Source organism: Diabrotica virgifera, chromosome 4 (assembly GCF_917563875.1).
Source record: "Diabrotica virgifera virgifera chromosome 4, PGI_DIABVI_V3a".
Lineage (NCBI taxonomy): Eukaryota > Metazoa > Arthropoda > Insecta > Coleoptera > Chrysomelidae > Diabrotica > Diabrotica virgifera.
In genome coordinates, this window is record NC_065446.1 from 239163117 (window position 1) to 239184361 (window position 21245).

General features: G+C 31.3%; 1 protein-coding gene across 3 annotated transcripts in view; it reads right to left on the reverse strand.

The window, feature by feature from the left end:
• LOC114327060 (endothelin-converting enzyme homolog) overlaps positions 1-21245 on the reverse strand; it is a 167437-nt gene that overhangs the window by 128840 nt on the left and 17352 nt on the right. The window contains exon 1 of one of the 3 annotated variants that reach the window (XM_028275573.2): positions 9804-10137. The exons of the other annotated variants lie outside the window; for them this stretch is intronic. Coding sequence (XP_028131374.1) covers positions 9804-9848 — 45 coding nt within the window. The 5' untranslated portion in view covers positions 9849-10137. Of the gene's footprint in view, positions 1-9803; positions 10138-21245 lie in introns of those variants that run through there. 3 annotated transcript variants of the gene reach the window in all.

Sequence of the window (21245 nt, forward strand, 5' to 3'; positions counted from 1 at the left end):
TCCTATTTCATATACAATTGGTGGAGCAGTTAGTCAACCAATGGGTTTACTGCTCTTACGGCGCCGTAAATTATTGCCCCTGTGGTCTTTCGCTTAAGGCGCGTTTTCACGGTACACTTTGGATGATCATCCCGGATGAATCATCCAAAGTGATTGCGGCGATGAAAGTTATTATCGTTTACATGGATCACCAAGACTGAATTAGTGTGTTCACTTACAAATGGCGCCGACTGAAGTTGTACGTGCTGGAATTGGCATAATATGTGAATATCTTTTAAATGAACTTAGACATGCACTTGAAAACAGAAGATTAGAAAAAAACGACGTTGGTGGGTAAGGCCGTGGATAAATCAACGCTACAAAATGGGGGTGTCAACGTGTTTGTTAAAGGAATGGTCTACAGAAAATCAAGACATGTCAAAAAACTATCTAAAAACGTACTAATACAACAACTACGCACTTTAAACACGACAATAAATATCCACGTGGACCTGTTGCCGCCTTTCACTAGTCACTGCCGATGACTCACAGCAATAAAAGCATGTTTACATGGTTCACTTTGGATGATTCATCCGCGATGCATACTCTAAAGTGAACAAAAGTAGAACTCGGTTCAACTTCGTTCAATATTCATTTTGAATGATCATTTTTGATGAATAATAGTTTACACGATTCATTTATTTTTCACTTTGGATTATTCATCCGGGATGATCATCCAAAGTGTACCGTGAAAACGCGCATTTACTCTTCAAGTAAGAAGCCGATCATTTTAAGGTCGACACAAATGATCAATTGTGCATGTGATATTGCAATATATCAATAATACCATACCTACTGTTTATTTCTTCATATTTTTTACTCAAATAAACTGATTGTTCACACTATGTGATGAACACACTACAAGCTCCGCTTTGAGTCATCAATAGATAGTCGCCATTTAGTTGCCTTACAGTCTAAAATGTCTACTAAACCACGTATATTATGGTAATACACAGATCCACCATCATTTCGAAAAATTGTAGAAAAGAACTTTCTCTAGATCGAAAATAGGTAGTCTTAGCCCCATCTCAAACAAGTTTCTCTCACGCAGTCTTGATGTTAAGATCTCTGAAGCTTTTTTGGATAGCCCTAAATCTCGTACTAAATCATTGAACTTCTTCTTCTTCAGCTTGTTTTCATCTACTCCTGAACAAAGGCCTCCCCATGATTTCTCCACTCTTCTCTGTTTTGTCCTATTTGGTGCCAGTTTCTACCCACTTCTGCTTTGATGTCGTCTAGCCATCGTTTTTTGTCTTCCTCTACTACGACTGTATTCACGTGTGTACAGTAAGGGAAAAAACCCTTACTGTATAATATAATATGTATCGAAAAAAATGTATATACTTTTAAGTAATTTAGGTTGTTACAAAAGATATTGTTTCTACATACACAAACAAAACGAAGGTTGATTGACGAAGTTTGTTTGTGTAACCTCGCAGAGACTCACGTATAGCTTACTTCCAAAGTCCGAGTTAGAAGAAGAGATAAATAGCCCACAGAGGGATTAATATTAGCAATATAGTATTGTTATTATTCATATTAAGATTAAGATCGTTACTATGCTAGTTAGCAGTCATGCGAGAAGGGTGTCCTGAAGGACTACCCCGCGAAACAACATCTTAGTAACCTTATGTTGATGGATGTTGTAAATCATAAATAAAGTTATAAGTTAGAGTCAGTGTTTCAACTCGACATACCAACCCTGCAACGTATCATGGCAATCTACCAACATAACACGTGGTATCCAATGTACAATGTTTCTCGTCTATCTAGAATATAACTCCCTATGAGTTCTTCACTCTTCTCTGTTTTGTGCTATTTGGTGCCAGTTCCTAACCACTTTTGATTTGATGTCGTCTAGCCATAATTTTTGCGGTCTTCTTCTACTACGACTGCGTACGCGTGGTCTCCAATGTACAATGTTTCTCGTTCACCTTAGAATACAACTGATGAATACCGTTTTCTTTAGATTTATTGGTTTCTTTTTGTTTTTCAACATATCACTGCGTCTTCTTACTATTGTCCAGGTCATTCGGATTCTTCTAGTTATCTCTGCTGTTTGATTCTGTTTGGCTAGTTTGATCGTGTGACCTAGGTATAAATCATTCAACTATTGCTCATCAAATCCCATCTATCGAAGAAGGTTGGTGTCAGCCAATGGGGAAGCGATAGAAAACCTATGATGCTATGATATATGCTCGATTGTGGGGTAGAGAAAAACTTGGACGTGATAGAGAAAAATAATTTAAAAATCAAACCCAACATCATTTTTTTTCAAATCGTTCTCCAATGTTATATTTAGTTTCCTCCTGATGCGCCACTGAAATACTATTCATCTATTTTTAATTAAATTATAAATGAATAATTGTTTGTTTTTACTATTAAAATCGACATTGAAAATTGTTAGAAATTGGTTACAGATCAAAGGCCGACTTGGTGTAAATCTCGTATGGTTGTATTGAGATATATGTATTTTTGCTTGTTATATTAAATATTTTTTACGGGGTCACTTAAAAATTGCAAGAACCAGATTGTACAAAAAAAATCAGAAAAAAAAATTTAATAATAAAACAAAAGATAAAACACGTATTTTTTTAGTTTCTTCAAAATATCGACAAACATGACAGGTTTCGCTGTACAATAGCTTCTTCAGATACGAGGAGACATTTTAAACTAATATAATATTGTGTACAAAAATGTATAATGCTGTTTTTTCTACGTACTAAATTGTCGTTGTGTTTAAAAATATTATTTAAAAGTTCAAAAATAATTTAAAGACATCTGGAGACCAACGAAATGAAAATCTTAAGAAGGATTGCTGGAAAAGAACTACAAGGCAGATTAAGAAGTGAGGAAATCAGACGCATATGTGGGGTAGACAATATAAATACCTGGGTAAAGAACAGAAAATAAGAGTGGAATGAACACATAAGCAGGATGTCTGAATCAAGGATAGTGAGAATAGCCAGGGATAAGAAGTTAGGCAGAAGAAGTATAGGACGCCCAAGGAAAAGATGGAATGACAACTTTGAGGCAGAATGAAAGGCACCGTTGAAGAAAAACAGGCAGTACTGCATATATAAAAGAAGAAGAAGAAGAAGAAAAATAATTTAGAATACTTCATAGAGTAATAAAATATACAATCTCTGATTATTTCTAATAAGAATTGAACTAGTAAGATTGTTTAAGGCACTCTATGAACAAATTGAAATATAAAATATAATACACCTCTTGTTTTCGTTTCACGACAACATTCTTAAAAAAATATTGTTTTACATTGTCAATACCTATACTGGCAATACTTCAATAAATCACAAAGAAAATAATAATAAAAAATCTAGAAAAATTTGTCCAGATCACCAACCAATAAAGACAAAATATAAAATAATGACACACAACCGACAGTAGAAAATTCGAATAAACTTTTTGAATGAATTTTTCTACTTTTGTAAAAGTCCTGTAACATTTTGATAATACAGAGGTATTAATGTGCTAAATACTACCCTGAAACTTAGAACAAAAATTTTGCAGGAACGAATAAATCAGCTCATAAACTTAGCAGATGAGCAACAATGTTTCAGCAACAAGAACTGACTCATCATCATCATCATTATCATGCAACCTCTTCTGTCCACTTCTGGACATAGGTCTCTCCCATTTTTCGCCACTCTCCACTATTCTGTGCGTCTTGTTGCCATTTATTGGATATTCGTTTAATGTTGTCCATCCAGCGTGTTGGTGGTCGTCCTCTCCTGCGTTTGTCTTCTCTTGGGGGCCAGTCAATTAGTTTTCTGGTCTGGTCCATCTTGAGTCTTTCAGTCTCGCTATGTGACCTGCCCAATTCCATTTCAGCTTGGCTATACGTTTGACGACATCAGTGATACCTGTTCTTTTCAAGATAATGATACGAGAAAAAAGGATGTACAGATAATGCCGGATATTGTGTAAACAAAATACCGAAATATTATTTTAACCATATAGGTACACTTCTCCAAGAAATTAACGCACCACCTTAAAAACGGGTCATTTTTAATGTCTTAAATTTCCTAAACCTGTTGTCCAATTTAAGTTATTTTTTAATGCTGTCTTATTCTTTATAAATATTACTCTAATAATATTGTTGCTAGACAGGTCAATTATTGTCTTTGTATACCGGGTGTACCAATCAAACTGTGTTTTTTCTCACTCTGTGGAGTATTCTAGCATTATTCAAGCATGCAATAATATAATGAATAGACTTAGGCAAATATGCAAATTGCATATTTTGCATATAATGCATAAAATATGCAAAAATTTTCAATTTTGCATATTTTTATATAAGTGTGCATAAAGTGCATATAATTTTAAATTTTGGTTGTAACTATACATATATTTTTATATTACTGTAACAAGTAGCTTGGAAATCTCAATATTTAATTTTATTTTATACTCTCTTGGTACATATTCAAATTTTGGGTACCTGAATGTAGTAACTAATAAAAGAGCGGCTTATTATATAAGAGCAAAATCAGCCAGTTTATATCTCTAGGTAAAAATTTTTATTTTGTCGGCCCATTTCGCTTTTGTTGTAAAATAAGCCGTGAACACGTGTCTTCGTAATTGTGAATAATTATTGTGCTTTGAAAATGCCGCAAATAAACAGTTCAGTGTCGTGGTGTCATTCATAAAATCAAACTATAGTTTTGTTCAGAAAACTATTACTCAATTAGAATCCTCCAAATAATTATCATTGTTAGACAGTACATTTTAAATAAAAGAATTTGAATCATTGTTTCAAAACGTTAAAAGTAATACATATTGGATAGGAAATTTTTTAAAAATTTAAAGCAACCATGGAAAAAACAGTGGTTAATACCAGATTCTTTCTCAAGTGGTTCAAGTACTAGCTGGGACATTTTTCGAAGCACTTAATTTAGAACCAACTATATTATCGTAAATTTGAACAATGCCCCAATTACATCAGTTAATCTCAAAATAAGTTTTTCTATGTAATCAGATAGAAGCCATAAGGATTTGTTAGAAAATTTTGAACAGCATTTGATAATTATTTATTGTTATCACAATTCGAAATAATATCAATTATTTATTTGTTAAAATACTTAAATAATTAAATATTTAATTAATTAGCTTAGTTAGTAAAATATATACATGTTAATTAATACACCATGCGGAGATATTGTAAATAAAAATATTTTTAAATAAAAAAATACTGTAATTTTTTTTAATTACATGCATATTTTCTAGATAAACGTGCATATTTTGGGTAAAATACTGCATATTTATGCGCATATTTCATACCTTTTTATTTGCATATTTGCCTAAGTCTAATAATGAAATTAAAACCCAACAATAGCCTCATATTTTCTTAGCATTATGATTTTTTATTTATTCACTTCTATTGGATAATAAAAAAGTTAGGTACTTTTTTAACTATCCACGTTTTTCATCAATGCAGGATGTTTTTAAATAAGTATGGCAAATCTTAATGGGTAATTCTGAACGAAAAAGTAATGACAGTTTGCTTCATAAACGTTTACTTTATAAATGCTTCGTTTTCCAAATAGGGGGTGTTGAAATTTTTCTTACAAACCGACGATTTATTTATTGCTCTAAAACCGGTTGAGATATGCAAATGAAATTTTGTGGGCTTTAAGAGGTAGTTTTAACTTTTAGTTAGTTAGAAGATAGGCAGGTATCACTTGGATCGTGGGTTCAAATCCCACCCGGTGTCAGTTGTTAAGATATTTATTAATTTGGCTAGTCTTTACTATGGCTATGATATTCAATCAAGCTTAAAATGTACCTCTCTGTTACGTTGTTCTAAGATATGCAATAGGCTAATGGGTAACTGCGAGACTTGCAAGACTCTGGCTGCAAGACCAAAACCAAGATCAAGACCTGGAGCGCAATACCAAGACCAAGACCAAGACTGTCTAAGTCTCGTTTTGATCTTGCATTTGGGCAACACACAACTGTTATTCATGAAGTTGCTTCTCCATATTACGGTAATGATCTTGTTGTTTAGAAGCCTTGTTAAATGGTATTGTTAAAACCAATAATCATACAGATATAAAACCTGACTATCTGCTAAAAGTGGAAAAAATCAGTTGGATAACTTTTAAAGAAAAATCTTTTGAGTCTTGAATAATTGCTAAAAGTGGAGAAAATCAGTTGGATAACTTTTAAAGAGAAATCTTTTGAGTCTTAGAAAAAGATAAACATCTTATTCCAAAAGACAGATGTACGGATTTGCCACAAACAGTGGTATTAAAAAATTAGACTGCATTAATTACAAGGCTCTGAGGTTTATTCTAAATGCGCTCAAATCTTAGGGTTGCCGTACGTCCGGATTTCGTCCGGACAGTCCGGATTTGAAAGACATGTCCGGATATGAGAAATGTCCGGATTTTTTTCTTTACTAAAAAAAATAATGGAAAATACTTGGCCCAACAGTCATGTTATGTTTCGAATTCCATGAGAAAATAAAAATGACAAGCCATTTTTATGAGAAATTATATCTTCTGAAAGTATTAAAGAAGAGCAGATGAAGAATAACCTATTCCTGAGCCCAGTAAAGACTAAGCAAAACTTGAATGTTTATCCTTTTCTTTTTCATGAATGTTTTTAAGTTGTTTGTTTTTAATTAAGTAAAAGTGTATTAAATATAACGTCATCATATATTTGCAATTCATTATTTTAACTACCTTTTCTATTTTAAAAATATTTTTTTATATCGTTCTGTAATATTATTTTCTAGGTCTAAAGCGCCCATGTTAAAACATAAATATGTAGGTGTATATGTATTTTCAACTGGCAGAGATTTTTTATGTTAATTGCATCTTGTAGCGAAACAGCTGTACTTTTAATTTTGCCATATGCACTTTTTATACATATGTACAATGTAGAGGTAGCAACACAGCCAAATTCACATTTTACATTTTCTACAACCAGTGGCGTGCTGGAACTTTTCAAGCGGCCCGGTGATTTTATAGAAAAGCGGCCTCCCATCCTCATTTTATCTTCTATTATCAGGATTTTTATTCGTTATTAATAAAACAAAAATATAAATTATTTTTTAATTAAACATAAAACTTTGAATTCAATGACTTTTTTTTAATTTGCTGTTTTTTTTTATTTAAGAATAAGCAATCTTACAAATAATAAATGTATGACAATATTGTTTGAAGCAAGGCAGAAAAACGTTTATCCCCCATATAATCTGATGACCTTACTAGCTTTGAATAAACCGTCAATCTTTAGGATTGTTCTAGATTAAGTTAAGTCGTGTAAATTGAAACTTTAGATTATAAAATTAGTCGTGTAAATTAATAATACCCCGTATTATCATCCCTACTTAGTCTGTGGTTAGTCACCCTGAACGATCTGGGTACGAAAAGTTTTTTTTTTCGTTCCCTACCCTTGATCGATTTGATTCGTAATGGTCTTGGTGTATGATCAGGCGTTGATTTTAAGAAGTGTTGCTGGCTAAATGGGCAGTTCCCAAAGGCCATAAAAGAAGAAAAAAAAAAGGCAGAAACCATAATTTTTTGCATAAATGTTATATATGAATTTAATGTAATTAAGATAAAAGTTAAATAAAATATTTGAAAATTTTTTAATTATGTATTAAGTTGAATTTTAGTTATTCTGAAGCTATTTTCTTGTGACATTTTTGTAATTAACTAGTTTTGATGGGAAGTAAGCCACAATTTAATTTTAGTAAATCAATTATACAAGAGAGTACAAATACAAGTATAGTACAAATACTTTAATTTAACAATATTTAAATGTTAATACAGCGCAATAATTTACAGATTATTTTGCAATTATTTTATAAAATAATTAACTCTGGGTCAATAATTTTCGCATTAGAGTAGATTTTTGAGCAAATTCGTCGATTATTTCATTCATAGGAGATTCTGACCAATAGAAAGCTACAGACATGCAAATTAAGGTGATAATTTTTGATAATCTCCCGTCGTTAAGCATATTACGTCAAATGCCCTTCGTTGCTACGAAGAAATACATTCAGTGACATTAATGACAAATGTTTTAAAAATTATAAAAGTGATGACTTTCAACCGTCAAATACATATTTATAACAACTGTGTGTTTAATTTCACTAATTGGTACTGACATATATAAATTACAATAAAATTTTGGTTTTGAACAGTTTTATTCATGAAATAATCGCAACAAATTGCACTCGAACTCTAAAATTAACATAGAATTTTTGCCCTCGTGACATTTTGACATAATTTCACTCGCCTTCGGCTCGTGAAATTAAAACTGCCAAAGTGACACTCGGGAAAAACTCAATAATTTTAGAGCTCTTGTGCAATTACTACTGATAATTTCATCATTTTTAAGCTCATACAATAGCCATTGACATAAATGTTTCCAAGTGATGTTGTGTTAAAGTAATTCTTAACCGATTTATGTATTTCATCGTTGAAAAGGTTCTTTCGCAAGGTATACTATATTTAAATTTGGATGAGCGCACTGATATAAGTTGTACTTGTAAAACAGCTTAACAGCAAGCTATACAATCTTTACACTTTAGTACAACACGTTGGTAAAGTTTTCATTGTATCAACAATATTGTAATTTGTTACTTCATATTCATTATCACTTAGATTAATAATGTCATCCTTCATATTTTCTCTGAACTGAACATATTCACCATTAACGCTGTCTTCTATAATTTCAGTACATATTTTGAAAAATCCTATTTTTTAATACAATCCATTTATCAGCAAAGTTGACGAATTCTTCTCTAAATTGCAGTCCAGTCACAGATATGGTAGAATAAAAGTTTCTGAATTTTTCAGCAAATGATTCGCTAAGGGCATACCATTTTTTATTGTATAAAAATTTCTAGAATATAGAGGGATTTGTCTTGATCAAATCGTTTTTCGATACTTCCAATAATTCGGACAAAAATTTTGAAATAGACTTCAACTTCAAATTTTTTTCTGAATTTAATATAGGTTGGTCATCACTAAAGTCACCACCTAGTCTTTTCTTCTTTCTTGGTCAATTTTCTTTTAACATATTATTTATTAGTGTTATTCTTTTCTAATTCTGAATTCGCCCATATAATAAATGAAATGGAAGCTTTTTTTAGTTTGAAAATCATTCCTAAGACATTTTAATTTTTCAAGACTTTTTTTAACCATTCCGTACGTAGCCAAGATATTCAAACCATCTGTTTACAGATCTTCAGAAAGAGGAGTTGTGATAGTAAATATCCTCAAAAATGTTGTAGCAATCAGGATTGTTTCGAACGTTGCGATATTTTTCAAGTGAGCTTCAGATAAATAACGAGTTGTCATTAGCACTGTTATTGTTAATCTCTTCTAAACTTAAAATTAATCCAACAAAAATCTAAAATTACATCTAAAATTTTTTGTGAAAGAAACTTATTTAACCGGCCTCGAGATGCCGCAGCCTCTCGGTGATTGCACCGTTTCATTTATATGGCCAGCACGCCACTGTCTACAACCCCTTGGACTACCCCTGTCCGGATTTGGCCTTAATAAATTATGGTAACCCTATCAAATCTACACCTACACAGAAAATCTTTTAGCTGAATCTATGGAATCTCCCTAATATGTAAGATGCATATTTCTCAATTTTAAACAATATTTTAAAGTTTTGAAGATTCCTCAAAATGAAGCATCTTGACTATTCTATATTCTATATTTTTTGGTATAGTTTCATAATTTCAGTTATTGTACTAAGAAAATGGCAATGGAAAATACCTGTGAAGGACGACGGTTGGAACTCGACCCCCCTGAAGAATTCATCGGAGATTTCAGTCACGCAATATCGACATCATCAATTCCCGAACCACGAAACAAAACAAACCAAACTCGCGTGTACTACAACACTACGTATCACCGAGAAAAACAATACAGAAAAAACTGCGACATTGCACATTAACCTATATTATGATTTGGGATAACTGCTGCTCAATTGTCTAAACACCGCAACTTGATCTTCCCGCGACCTACTAATTTTATTAAATTGTTAGATTGGACAAAATTGTCAACAAACAATAGGCCTGTTTCATGCCTGTTCTAGACATTTTTGCGCGGGTTGTACCTGTGTTAGTTAGTGTACATATTTATTAGGTTGGAATGAAGTGAATTTGTTCGTGGCTCTCTTAGTATTTAATTTTAGACTTCCTTTGACATTTAATGGCAACTCCAGTTATATATTTAACTTAACTGAAAATAATACAAGGATGCCCAATTTTTCGTAGAGACAGACGGCCTTAAAATAATATTATTTTTCTATTCACTATTCATTTCTCCGCGCCTTTAGATAGCATATATTCTGTTTGCCGTTTACCACATTCCAATCACCTCACCATTTCTTCTTGTCGTATATCGTATATATCATCTTCAATAAGAACTCTTTTTTCCATTGCTGTTGATTTTTATTTATTCGTTCTACTAGACCATGACTAACCTGTAAAAAACGTCTATTTTTGGATGTGAGAGGTGGCATTCGGATTTTTGCAGATACAGTTAGGTGACCCCTTCAGTAATAATAATTGACTTATGCTCCTTCTCAAATATGCCCGGAACATTAATAAAAAAATTTAAATATTTAAAAATTTCGAAAAACATCGATTTTTTTCTGCTTTCTTTGCTTATAACTTTAAAACGATTCATTTTGGAACAAAGTCATAGAGAAATAAAATAAAGATAATTAAATTTTGTATGACATACGACTGGTCAAAAATGTCTTAAGATATTATCTTTTCTGCAATATAGCAATAAATACAAAATAAGGGGGCAAAATACGCCTGTTGGTATTCAATGTTTCTTAACCACTTTGGTGGCACTTAGAACCTTAGTAATTCGCTTAGAAAATTCTTATAACTTACTTAAATGGTCTACCAAATTTCATTAAAATCGACCTAATAAATTTTGCATAATAAATTTGCAATCTAAATGTTTTTAAAAAAGTTCAATTTTTTTAAAATCTTTCTGAACAAAAAGTAGACCATTTAGAAATTGGCTAATTTTTTTACATATAAAGAGGTACTCTACCTATCTAATACACTTTACAGAATTAAAATCGGATTATTAAAGGGTCCTTAGCAATGTTTTAAAATTATAAACAATTTTTTGGCTTAAAAACAAATAGCTTTCCTTAATAATAAAAAAATTAATTTTTGGCAATGCAAATAATTAAAACCGGTATAATTTGACTTGAACTTTCAAATGCTGTCAGCAGAATTGCTATTTTATTTTTTAGCCAAAAGTTATTCGCCTTCAAAAATTGTAATTTTTCGATTTTTTGAAAGTTTCACCGCGTTTATCTCGAAAACTATGCATCCTACGAAAAAACTTGTAGGAACATTTTTTGCTTAGGATTACCCAATAAATACAAAAAAATATTTTATTTTGCGAAAAATCGATGTTATTTTATTCCTCAAGTTCTTTGTTTATAACTATCTTATCGACATCCGGATCAACTGTTACCGAAAAAATTCGTGTCCTACGGGTCAAAATACATAAAAAAACTTGGGTAAGTCCATCTAAATAAAGGAGCCCGTAGAATCCCCTCCTGGCCACAGCACTAATTTGTTTATAAGCCAAAAAATTGTTTATAACTTTAAAACAGTGCTGAGGCCGCTTAAATAATCCGATTTCAATTCTGTAAAGTGAATTAGATAGGTAGAGTGCTTCTTTATATGTAAACAAATTGACAAATCTTTGTATCCTCTTGTTTTTGTTGTGCAAGATTTTAAAAAATTTGAATTTTTTAAAAAAGTTTAGATTGCAAAATTATTATGCAAAATTTAGTAAGTCAATTTTAATGAAATTTGGTGGACGGTTTTAACACATTACAAAAATTTTCTAAGCGAATTAGGAAGGTTCCAAGAGCAACCTAAGTGATGGAAAAAAATTGAATAAGGACAGGCTTGTTTTGCCCCCTTATTTTATATTTATTGCTATTTTGCAGCAAGGGTAATAAATTAAAACATTTTTAACCAATCGTATCTGATAGAAAATTTAATTATCTTTGTTTTATTCCTATACGACTTTGTTCCAAAATGAATCGTTTTAAAGTTATAAGCAAAGAAAATAGAAAAAAAAAACGACAAAGTTATCACCTAACTTTATCCGCAAAAATCCGAATGCCACCTCTCAAATCCACCTAAAAACAGATCATTCCTGGTCTATACTGTAATCTAGGAAGTCCTCTTTTCTTACCTCTATTTAGTTAAATTTTTCTATATTTTTCCATACCAGAGTAATTTTCGATTCTCTATTTTATGTTAGTGTCTCTTTCCCATTCATTATTTATCTAATTCGGTAATTTCTCAATTTGTCCATGAGTGTAAATCTGCAGCTTCTTCTTCGAAAACATCATTTTTATTGCATTTATTCTATTTTTCATTCTTTTTTTTATCACCCACGTCTCTCATCCATACAGTGAGCAGTTTTCCACTATTTTCCTCAAGATTTGGTATTTAGTTTTGCTAGTAATATCGTCGCTCCATATAATCGAGTGTAATTGTGTATTTATTGTCTTTTCTTTCTTTATTTTATTTAATATGTATATCGTTTAATCTAGACCTATTTATACAGGGTGTTTCATTAATAATTGTCCATATAGTAACTGGAGCAACCTTAGCACAAAATACGAAGATTTAACCTAAAACACTTAAATAAAATGTGGTTCCTTACTGAGTTACAGGTTGTTTTATCTAAAAATTTAAAAACTATTTTTGTTCAGCATTTTAAAAATATACGACGTATCCTTTTGATACTTGGCATAAAGTGCGACTACTAGACACCCTACTAAATAATGATAAACAAACGTTTCTAGCTACTACCAGAGGCGTACGACAGGGGATGGTGAAGGGTTGACCCTTCTCAAATTCTACGCCACTGGAGCAATTACTATTTTAGTGCCATCTTTAGATTTTCCAATACTTTCTACGTAAATAATATACTCTCCATTGGTAACGATAAAGTCATTAGTCTTCGAGATATTTGAAGTTAAATATGAAACGGCACAGTTATATTGATTTATTTATGATATGATTCATAATGATTAAAATTTAAAAATTATTTGTACCCAGTACTTTAAAACTATTTGGCGTATCCTTATCATACTTGGCAGAAAGTGTATGTACTGTACACCCTACTAAATTAAGATAAATAAACGTTTCTAGCTAGTACCAGAGGCGTACGACAGGGGATAGTGGATGGTTGACCCTTCCCAAATTCTACGCCACTGACAAAATTGCTATTTTAGTGTAATTTTTTGATTTTGCGATACTTTTTATGTAAATAGTATACCCTTCATTCGTAACGATAAAATGATTAGTTTTCGAGATATTTGAAATTAAAAATGAAGCGACACAATACATTAATCAAAATAACTGTGTCGTTTCATTTTAAACTTCAAAGATCTCGAAAACTAATGACTTTATCGTTACGAATGAAGAGTATATTATTTTCATAGAAAGTATTGGAGAATCCAAAAATTGAACTAAAATATCAATTTCGCCAGTGGCGTAGAATTTCTAAAGGGTCAACCAATCACTCTCCCCCGTCGTACGCCTCTGGTAATAGCCAGAAACGTTTGTTTAACATAATTTAGTAGTTTGTACAGTACCCATAATTCCTTCCAAGTATGAAAAGGATACGTCGAATAGTTTTAAAATGCTGAGCAAAAATAGTTTTTAAATTTTTAGATAAAACACGCTGTAACTAAGTAAGGAACCACATTTTATTTAAGTGTTTTAAGGTTAAATTCTCGTATTTTGTGCTAAGGTTTCTCCAGTTGCTATATGGACAATTATTAATGAAACACCCTGTATTCATTTTGTTTGTTTTATAGAGTTGTTATTTATCTTCAGGTCTTCTGCGGTGTTTTCAATGACTATACATATATTTAGTTTAATTCTAATTAATTCCCAACCCTCATCTCCCAATTTTTTATTCTAGTTTTTTTAAAATGTAGACGATGTCGTAGTCGTTTTTGACTTTATTATTTAGGTATATTAAAATTATTTGATCATCGGCAAGCAAAAGACTGTAGGGACTATAGTTGTCAATTTTTAATCCCATCTGTTCACATTTTTTGTTACAATTTTTTATTGTTTCATCTATTCTCTTCTTCATGTACCATGTCCTTTCAGAACGTTGGTTACCATCATAGCTATCTTAGTTTTATTCTCTGCTACCCTAGTTTGCTTGTATTATATACATGCTTTTATCAACCCCATACCAATCTCACAAATTCTTCAACCATGAGTTTCATCTATAGAAAGTTTAAATAAAAGTTGTGACATGCTGCTGGTCCTTTATCGACTTTAACCTTTAAACTGTTAGGTTAAGTTACAGAGAGACTCACTGTCAACAGACCTATTCAACCTATTAAAAGAAAAAATAATTAAAGGAGCCAAGATCCAGACAAGCGGCACGATTCTGAACAAAAGACAACAGTATACAATTATACAGGGTGTCCAGAAACTCTACCGACAAACGAAGACAGGAGATTTCTCAGATAATTTTAAGACAATTTAACCCAATTCACCTAGTCCGAAAATGCTTCTAAAGGAAGCTAAGAGCTCTTTGAAGATGGCGTCATGAAATTAGTTATTCTTAAATACCCCCAGAACGCTTCTATTTACAAAAACAAAAATTGGTATGCTTATTTACTTTTCAGAGATAAATCGTTTCCATCCATTGCAAATTTCTAGTACCGGTCATAGGCGTCCGTTTTGGGTAGAGCAACGGGTGTTTTATCGCATAACTTTTTTGTCCTTAACTTTCATGCATTTTTGACACCGGATTATTGAATTGTGAGGTATTCTAGTACTAAAAGGTACTCTTGATTTAAGTCGGTAGGATACACTGTTTTCTAGAAAAATCGATTTGGAAGTTTTTCGTTTTTGGAATTTGAAAAAAAAATGTAAGAACTTTTCAACAAAAAACGAAGTATTTTCAAACATAAAGTAAGAGTAACTTTAAGTACTCGATTACCTCATAATTTAATAATCTAATGTCAAAAATGCTCAAAAATTCAAGACAAAAAATTTATGCTATAAAATAACTGTTGATCTACCCAAAACGGACGCCTACGACCAGTACTAGAAATTCGCAATTAATGAAATCGATTTATCTCTGGAATATAAATAAATGTACCAGTTTTCGTCTTTCTAAACAGTTTTTTTGAATTTTTTTTATTCAAAAAGCGAAAAATGTTTAAATCGATTTTTCTAGAAAACGGTGTGTCCTTCCGATTTAAAATAAGAGTACCTTTTAGTACTAAAATACTTCACAATTTAATTATCCAGTGTCAGAAATGCATAAAAGTTAAAGATAAAAAAGTTATGCGATAAAATAACCGTTGCCCTCCCCAAAACGAGAGCTAATGATCGGTACTAGAAATTTGCAATGAATGGATTAGATTTATATCTTGAAGATAAATACGCGTACTAATTTTTGTTTTTCTAAATGGAAGCGTTCTGGAGGTATTTAAGAAAAACTAATTACAAGACGCTATCTTCAAAGAGCTCTAGCTCCCTTAGCAAGCATTTTCGGACTAAGTGAATTGGGTTAAATTATCTTAAAATTATCTGAAGAATCTCCTGTCTTCGTTTGTCGGTAGAGTTTCTGGACACCCTGTATAGGTTTCGCAGATGACTTAGTATTTCTGACACCTTCAAGAATAGAACTTCGAAAAATCTTCAAAAAATTTAACAAAAAAGCTAAAAAATAATATGGCGCGACTATAAATAAAAAAACCAAGTATATGGAAATGAGAGGAGAAAATACAGAAAAAAATAAATAAACCATTCTAAGGATAACTGAGAAACAGTATTTGAGATGGTAACAGAATTTGGCTACCTTTGGGTAACAGTTATAAAACAGTTGTTGAAAGGTAGCAAAGCAACAGAATAATTAAGGAATCTAACGGGAAATGGCGCAGAAGAAGAAACCAGGAGCTAATGGACAGGTTTAAGAGACCCAAAATAACACAGAAAATCAGGGCACAGAGAGTTGTGTGGTTGGGACATGTTTTATGAATGCCAAAAGAGAGAAACATCCTATGAGTTTTACAGGCAGGAGAACAAGAGAAGAAAAGAAGAGGGAGACCTCTTTCCTCTTCTTTTCAGAAATGTACTAGAAAGACAACCAGTAAACATCGACTGACCCAGTGTTATTAAAAATTACTAGCTTATGGGAGGTGCCGACCTTATAGATAGCCTCATTGGGAGTTACAAAATTAAAACCAAATCCGAAAAGGGGTATATGAGGCTTTTTTATCATATGCTTGATATGACTCACTTGATATAAATTTATGAGGAGAAATTGTAAATTGTTTTTGCAATGTTGGATATATTCGACTTCCAAAGACTCCAAAGAGAGAAAGGCCATCAGAAGTGGAAAAAGACATTGTTGAAAAAAAAAGTTTAGCAATAATGAGTTACATCGTTCCCAAAGAAATCAGATTTGATGTTGATGGACAGTCACACTGGGCTTTATATCAAAATGTTAGACAAACATGACATGCAAGATATCTAACTGTACTTCATATTCATAGTTATATACATACGCGTATGTCCGCGCTACGTCCCCCATGTGGGCTTTATTTTGTCTCAAAAAAAAACGTTAACAGTTTTTTTTCTACAATCACTAGAAAAGAAGGCTTTTTTGCTTGTCAATGGCAACGAAAAGTTGACGCTGACTGAGTACCGTCACTTTACAACTCTAGTGGGTAAAGTTTGATTTTACACTCGTCGTCCGTAGCAACCGTACAACCATACAATACAGACACATTGAACATTCAAACTGAAAGATATAAAAGTTAATGTCATGACATTATAATGACAGATATAAAATAGTTACAATAAAGTTAATGATTTAAATAAAAATAGTTTCATTTTATTAAGTGATTGTAGAAAAAATGTTGTATGTATTACAAGCGCAAAGTGACATTATGGCTTTCGAGTAATTACCGCTCTCCGCTTCCATTCTAAATTTACCATCGATGAGAGAACGATAAAACAGGTGATGAAATTCTTCAAACTTGGCTAACTAATAAATTTAGAATCAAAAACAATAGTCCAGGGCGCATCTGTGTTGAGATGGACGTTGAGAGGTGACTCATATTTTTTGCAGAAATTGTTTAGAATTAACTCATATAATAATATTTGAGTTATCCTCGCACTGAAAAAGGTCCGGAACATTGTTTAAATAATCAAAATGTCAAAAATGGAAGGAAAAATTCGATTTTTTGTTGCGTAATTAAATTTCCTACAATATAGTCCTGTCGCCAGGGGGGGTACAACGGCCTCCTTTATTCAGATGGACTTACCCAAGTTTTTTTTATGTATTTTGACCCGTAGAACACGAATTTTTTGGGTAACAGTTGATCCGGATGTCGATAAGATTGTTATAAACAAAGAACTTGAGGAATTACATAACAGCGATTTCTCGCAAAACAAAACATTTTTTTGTATTTTTTGGGTCATTCTAGCAAAAAATGTTCCTACAAGTTTTTTCGTAGGATGCATAGTTTTCGAGATAACCGCTGTTAAAATTTAAAAAAATCGAAATATTGCAATTTTTGAAGCCGAATAACTTTTGATTTAAAAATAAAATAGCAATTCTGCTTACAGTATTTAAAAGTTCAAGTCAAATTATATCGGTTTTGATTATTTGCATTGCTAAAAATTTATTTTTTTATTGGTAAACAAAGCTGTAAACACATAGTGTTTCCCGTACCTAATACATGCGTTTTAATACATCCTACGTAGATATTGCCTCGCTTGCACTTGTACCTACTCTACCTACTTGTTCGATTTTAAATGAGAAATAATTGAAAACATCACTCACGCACTAGGTGTTTATTACTGTTTATAGCTTTGTTTAAGAATAAACAAATTAATTTTTAGCAATGCAAATAATCAAAACCGATATAATTTGACTTGAACTTTCAAATGCGGTAAGCAGAATTGCTATTTTATTTTTTAATCAAAAGTAATTCCGGTTCAAAAATTGCAATTTTTCGATTTTTTGGAAGTTCAACCGCGCTTATCTCGAAAACTATGCATCCTACGAAAAAACTTTCCAGAACATTTTTTGCTTAGAATGACCCAAAAAATACAAAAAAATGTTTTGTTTTGCGAGAAATCGCTGTTATGTAATTCCTCAAGTTTTTTGTCTATAACAATCTTATCGACATCCGGATCAACTGTTACCCAAAAAATTCGCATTCTACGGGTCAAAATACATGAAAAAAACTTGGGTAAGTCCATCTGAATAAAGGAGGCCGTTGTACCCCCCTGGCGACAGGACTAATATATAATTGGTTAAAAATTTTAAAAATTGTCACCCTTGTTGCAAAATAGCAATAATTGCAAAAAAAATACATAAAAAACAAGTATTTGCATTTTACGTTTTTCGACCATTTATGCTTTACTTAGGACCTTCATATTTTACCCAGAAAAACTTTATGATATATTAAAACAATACTAAAATTTCATTCAGATCGGTTTAATAGATTTTGCGAAATAAATTTTGTAATCCAGCTTTCGCAAAAAAATTCATTATTTCAAAATGTTGCAGGACTGAAAATAAGGCAGATAGCAAGTTTAATTTTTTTTTAAAATATAGAAGAATACTGTACCTTTCATTTACAACTTTCAAAATTAAAATCGGTTAACTACCACGGCGTCAGCATTTTTTTAAATAAACATTAATTTTTGGTGCTACGCGCAGGACAGCGGTGTTCGGTTCACACAAGTTGATTTCCACCAAAATTTCTTCCAATCTTTATCTAATATATTATTTTTTTTATAGTATTTTAATATTTTATTTCCACAAAAATCAAACTAATTTGATTATTGTTTGTGAAATATTGTTTAACCAATTGCATATGTTTAAAAATAATAAACTTTTATTCTCTATGTTAAAATATATGAACAAAGAAAGTTTTTGCTAAAAAAAGTATTATTTCAAATGACAGAGTATGTGTTTTTATTTAGCAATAAACAAATTTATTTATTTATATCAAAATGTACTAAAAATTAAAATTTATCAATCATTATCAAAGGTTCTTAGAATGCCCAATCAGAGCAAACGTATCCGCTGTCCTGCGCCTAGCACCAAAAATTAATGTTTATTTAAAAAAATGAGTGTGTACTTTGTACGCACGTAAGAAGTTATACTTCTATTATATAATTTCAAAGAAATAAATATACTTAACAGGTTATTTGTATTTTATTTAAATATTAAACTAATTTTCTTACCTATCACTTTTTAAAAAAATTTAATAAAACGATACCAAAAATTAAAAAAAGAAAAAAGAATATGAATCGTCCGGGATTTGAACCCGGGACCTCCTGATCTCCGGTCACAAGCTCTCCCACTGAGCTATATTCCCTTAGCTTTGACAGGTTACAAGATTTCTCATACATACTGACAAATTTAATAGACCAAGTGAAGTATACAAAAATACTTAATATATACTTATTATTATTATAAAATATCTTATTTCCGAGGAAGACAAATCCAAAGACACAAAAATTTTAATAAATAATACATTTACTAAAAACACTAATATATCCTTTTAATGACTTATTTGCGCTGACAGCGCTGATACATACATATCTTAAAATATTAGCAACCAACTACATACTGTCTGTGTGCGCATGCGCCCGGTATTATAAAATTTCACTCTCGATCGTAAATGAGTATAACTTCAAAAAATTCCTGACGCGTTGGTAGTGAACCGATTTTAATTTTTCAAATTGCAAATAAAAGGTACAGTATTCTTCTATATGCAAAAAAGTCTTCAACTTAATGTCAGCTTTATTTTCAGTCCTGCAACATTTTGAAAAAATGATTTTTTTGCGAAAGCTGAATTGCGAAATTTATTTTGCAAAATCTATTAAACCGATCTTAATGTTTACAGTATTGTTTTATTATATCATAAAGTTTTTCTGGCTGAAATATGAAGGAAGTGTAACTAGCATAAATGGTTGAAAAACGTATAATGCGAATATGTACTTGTTTTTTAATGTTTTTTTTTCGCAATTATTGCTATTTTGCAACAAGGGTGACAATTTTTAAAATTTTTAACCAACGCTATATTGTAGTAAATTTACTTATGCAACTTTTATATCAGTGTAACCTTTCTCGGAAATGAATACTTTTAAAGTTATAATCAAAAAACGAAGAAAAAAATCGAATTTTTCCTTCATTCTTTGACATTTTGATTATTTAAACAATGTTCCGGACCTTTTTGAGTGGAGGATAACTCAAATATTATTATATGAGTTATTTTCAAGCAATTTCTGCAAAAAAATATGAGTCACCTCTCAACATCCAAATGTAGGTACTAATATTTTTACAGATGCGCCCTGGTCTACAATTAATACTACGAAAACAAACTCAAAAAATTCATCAGCGAATTCAAGAAGCTTGTAATACTTCATCTAAAATAATAAATACCTGCCAACTAAATGAGAACTTTGTAGAAAACTATTTTATGGTACCTCTTTGAACCGCAAATAGTACAGAAATATAAAATCAATAAATATCAATCAATAAAAACCACAATAAAATCGTAGAAAAAGCATTGAAATGAAAATTTTCAGCAAAATTTACAGTATATAATGTTATGTATTACCATCAAAGAGTAAAGTATTAATATAAAATACAGGTCCGATCCATAAAAGACAAATGAGAGGAAATATAAATGGATTAAAGATTCAAAACATATCTTATGTGAAAATATTATACGGTCAAAATACCTACATGGTGTCAACCTAGGTCAAATGAGGACATTATTTTCACGTTAATAAATTTCATTTCCAACTTAAATTGTGGCTTATTTCCCAATAAAATAGTAAATTGCATAACATTCCACAAAGAAATAGCTTCAGAATAAGATTTGTAGGTTGATAATTCTAGATTTCAGATTATACTGTCCGGCTAGAAGTTGTAGTTGTATCAAATTAAGTATACTTTATTAAATATTTTTTTAAATGTATTTTTATCTCGAAATATAAGTGGTGCAGTCAGTATGATTGTTAAATGGGTATTAGGGAATACCGGGTACGTTTCTAAGTTTTATTGGAAGTTCGAACATTTTTTCTCCGCGAAAAGTTTCAGTTAGGCAAGCCGCACACCAAAGAAACATGAAACGAAAAACATGAA